At 35.0% G+C, this 2720-nt stretch overlaps 1 protein-coding gene across 1 annotated transcript; it reads left to right on the top strand.

Moving 5' to 3' along the window:
* The first annotated feature begins 243 nt into the window (after positions 1 to 243).
* LOC139765937 (V-type proton ATPase subunit B) lies at positions 244 to 1739 on the top strand. The gene has a single exon (XM_071693932.1). It carries the CDS (start codon positions 311 to 313, stop codon positions 1142 to 1144), a length of 834 nt encoding a protein of 277 aa, XP_071550033.1. The 5' UTR covers positions 244 to 310; the 3' UTR covers positions 1145 to 1739.
* The last annotated feature ends 981 nt before the right edge of the window (positions 1740 to 2720 follow it).

The following is a 2720-nucleotide window of genomic DNA, read 5'->3' on the forward strand; positions in this document are numbered from 1 at the left end:
AGCTGTGTAGGTATGTATATTTGCGTGTGTGGACGTATGTATATACATGTGTATGGGGCGGTGTTGGGCCATTTCTTTCGTCTGTTTCCTTGCGCTACCTCGCAAACGCGGGAGACAGCGACAAAGTATAATAAAAAAAAATAAATATATATATATATATATATATATATATATATATATATATATATATATATATATATATATATATATATATATATATATATATATATATATATATGGCTTGGTTAAGTTGCCCACAAAGAGTGTACATGATGATCATAAAGACAACTTTGCCATTGTGTTTGCTGCTATGGGCGTCAACATGGAAACTGCCCGATTCTTCAAGCAGGACTTTGAAGAGAATGGCTCCATGGAGAATGTGTGCCTCTTCTTGAATCTTGCTAATGATCCAACTATTGAAAGAATCATCACCCCACGTCTTGCCCTGACTACAGCAGAGTACTTGGCCTATCAATGTGAAAAACACGTTCTTATAATCCTAACGGATATGTCTTCCTATGCTGAGGCTCTACGTGAGGTATCTGCAGCTAGAGAGGAGGTGCCTGGTCGTCGTGGTTTCCCAGGTTACATGCACACTGATTTGGCCACTATCTATGAACGAGCTGGTAGAGTAGAGGGACGCCAGGGTTCAATTACTCAGATTCCAATTCTCACAATGCCTAATGATGATATCACTCATCCCATTCCTGATCTTACGGGTTACATTACTGAGGGCCAAATCTACGTTGAACGTCAGTTGCACAATCGTCAGATTTACCCACCCATCAATGTGCTTCCATCACTTTCTCGACTTATGAAATCTGCTATTGGAGAGGGAATGACACGCAAGGATCATTCTGATGTTTCCAACCAGTTATATGCTTGTTATGCCATTGGCAAAGATCTTCAGGCAATGAAGGCTGTAGTGGGAGAAGAGGCTCTTACCTCTGATGATTTGCTTTACCTTGAATTCCTTGCTAAATTTGAAAAATCCTTTATCTCACAAGGGCCATACATGAAGCGTACCATCTTTGAATCTTTAGATATTGGGTGGCAGTTACTACGTATCTTCCCCAAAGAGATGCTTAAACGTATCCCTGCCTCTACACTCGCAGAATTCTATCCTCGAGACCGACCACAGTAAGGAGCATGATGTTATAGAAGTGTTGGTATGTGGTGGTGATTGTATTTTCATGTTATCTGGTTTTATAATTGTCACAGGTCTCTATACTGGTTATCATTGTGTATAGAAGATAGTAACTTATGGAGTAAATAATATTTTGAAGGTAATTAAAAAGCATAATCAGGATGTTCATAATTTTTAAAGAATATGATTTCGAGATGTTTCTTTGTTTATAAAGAATTTGTTGAAGTTGTTTTAACCAGTGGATTTTTTGCAGCTGATACAAAAGTATTCCATTTTTATATCAAGTAGTCATCAGTATTTTTTTACATTTTAGCTTGGTACAAACTATTGTGGAAGTCTGCAAGGTGCAGAAATTCTGCTCGTGTGGCATTGAGTAATTGTAAAGTTGTAGGTTTAGATGTTCAGATTTAGCATGACTTAATGCAGATGAGTAAACAGTAATATGTATCTCTAGGTATTCATCCTGATCAAGCATTTTACCTTGGTTAATTTCAGTCAAAACTGTTGGTCACAGCTATATATATATATATATATATATATATATATATATATATATATATATATATATATATATATATATATATATATATATATATATATATATATATATATATATATGTATATATTTATCCCTGGGGATAGGGGAGAAAGAATACTTCCCACGTATTCCCTGCGTGTCGTAGAAGGCGACTAAAAGGGGAGGGAGCGGGGGGCTGGAAATCCTCCCCTCTCACTTTTTTTTTTAATTTTCCAAAAGAGGGAACAGAGAAGGGGCCCAGGTTGAGGATATTCCCTCAAGGGCCCAGTCCTCTGTTCTCAACGCTACCTCGCTGATGCGGGAAATGGCGAATAGTATGAAAGAAAGAAAGATATATATATATATGTATATATATATATATATATATATATACATATATATGTATGTATGTATATATATATATATATATATATATATATATATATATATATATATATATATATATATATATATATATATATATATATATATATATATATATATATATATATATATATATATATATATATATATATATATATATATATATGCACAGTCATATACATCAATTCATGTGTAACATACAAATATTCCTAAATTACTGAAAATAAGGAAAATACTTTCATTAGATTAAAACATATGATGTAAATGCCTTACTTCAAGTCAATTGGGAGGTAAGTTTGAATGGAGATAAACTGGAGGAAGTAAAGTGTTTTAGATATCTGGGAGTGGATCTGGCAACGGATGGAACCATGGAAGCGGAAGTGAATCATAGGGTGGGGAAGGGGGCGAAAATCCTGGGAGCCTTGAAGAATGTTTGGAAGTCGAGAACATTATCTCGGAAAGCAAAAATGGGTATGTTTGAAGGAATAGTGGTTCCAACAATGCTGCATGGTTGCGAGGCGTGGGCTAGGGATAGAGTTGTGCGCAGGACGGTGGATGTGCTGGAAATGAGATGTTTGAGGACAATATGTGGTGTGAGGTGGCTTGATCGAGTAAGTAATGTAAGGGTAAGAGAGATGTGTGGAAATATATATATATATATATATATATATA

The sequence above is a fragment of the Panulirus ornatus genome, chromosome 4 (assembly GCF_036320965.1).
Source record: "Panulirus ornatus isolate Po-2019 chromosome 4, ASM3632096v1, whole genome shotgun sequence".
Lineage (NCBI taxonomy): Eukaryota > Metazoa > Arthropoda > Malacostraca > Decapoda > Palinuridae > Panulirus > Panulirus ornatus.

What these genes read in the sequence shown, in the direction of transcription:
- LOC139765937 (XM_071693932.1), top strand. Translation starts at nt 311, where the DNA reads ATGGGCGTCAACATGGAAACTGCCCGATTCTTCAAGCAGGACTTTGAA.